The sequence below is a fragment of the Pyrgilauda ruficollis genome, unplaced genomic scaffold, assembly GCF_017590135.1.
Source record: "Pyrgilauda ruficollis isolate IOZ18807 unplaced genomic scaffold, ASM1759013v1 scaffold8366, whole genome shotgun sequence".
NCBI lineage: Eukaryota > Metazoa > Chordata > Aves > Passeriformes > Passeridae > Pyrgilauda > Pyrgilauda ruficollis.
This window is the reverse complement of record NW_024530340.1, coordinates 1-719: the sequence shown is the minus strand read 5'-3', so window position 1 is coordinate 719 and position 719 is coordinate 1. Positions and strand designations below refer to the sequence as shown.

The 719-nt window shown below is 67.7% G+C and overlaps 1 protein-coding gene across 1 annotated transcript; it reads left to right on the top strand.

The window, feature by feature from the left end:
* Nucleotides 1-6: 6 nt before the first annotated feature.
* On the top strand, nucleotides 7-692 carry LOC121364453 (E3 ubiquitin-protein ligase HUWE1-like; the record flags this gene model as incomplete). The annotated part of the gene is made up of 3 exons (XM_041487735.1): nucleotides 7-111; nucleotides 225-441; nucleotides 559-692. Coding segments are annotated over exons 1-3 (379 nt in total), but the record flags the coding sequence as incomplete, so codon positions are not given.
* Between the last annotated feature and the right edge of the window lie 27 nt (nucleotides 693-719).

Sequence of the window (719 nt, the reverse complement as noted above, 5' to 3'; positions counted from 1 at the left end):
AAATCCCTGCTCGCCCCCCCCAGCCCCCCGAGCACGAAGAGGGGGGGCCCGGACGACCCCCCCAAGACGCCGAGGCCACTCAGATGGAGCTGTCACCTGCCCCCACCATCAGTAAGTGCTCGGGTTTTGGGGGGATCCCCTGGATTTTTGGGGGTTTTCTCCTTTTTGGGGTGGGGGGAACTCTCCCCAGACTGGGGGGGCTCCAGTGTCCTTTCCCCCCCCAGCGTCGCTGTCCCCAGAGCGGGCGGAGGACTCGGACGCGCTGACGGCCGTGAGCAGCCAGCTGGAGGGGTCCCCCATGGACACCTCGAGTTTGGCTTCCTGCACCTTGGAAGAGTCTGGGGGGGCTCCCCCTGCCCCAACAGCCCCCCAAAACCCTCCTGGAACCCCCCAAGGACCCCCTCCCGCCCCCCCCGACACCGCTCAGCCTCCGGACGATAGGTGAGAGCTTCCCCTTCCCCCCCTGCTCTGTCGATGGGGGAAGTGTTTTGGCGGGGGGGTCATGGTTTTGGGGTGTCCCCCCTCGTTGATGTCACAGCTCTGTGATGTCACCCCCAGCTCCCCCCCGGCCTCATCCTCGGAGAGTTCGTCCACCCGGGACTCGGCCGGGGCCATTTCCGGCGCCGACTCGCGGGGGATCCTGGAGGAGCCTCTGCCCTCCACCAGCAGCGAGGAGGAGGATCCGCTGGCCGGTCAGTGACACCCCTGTGTCCCTGTCA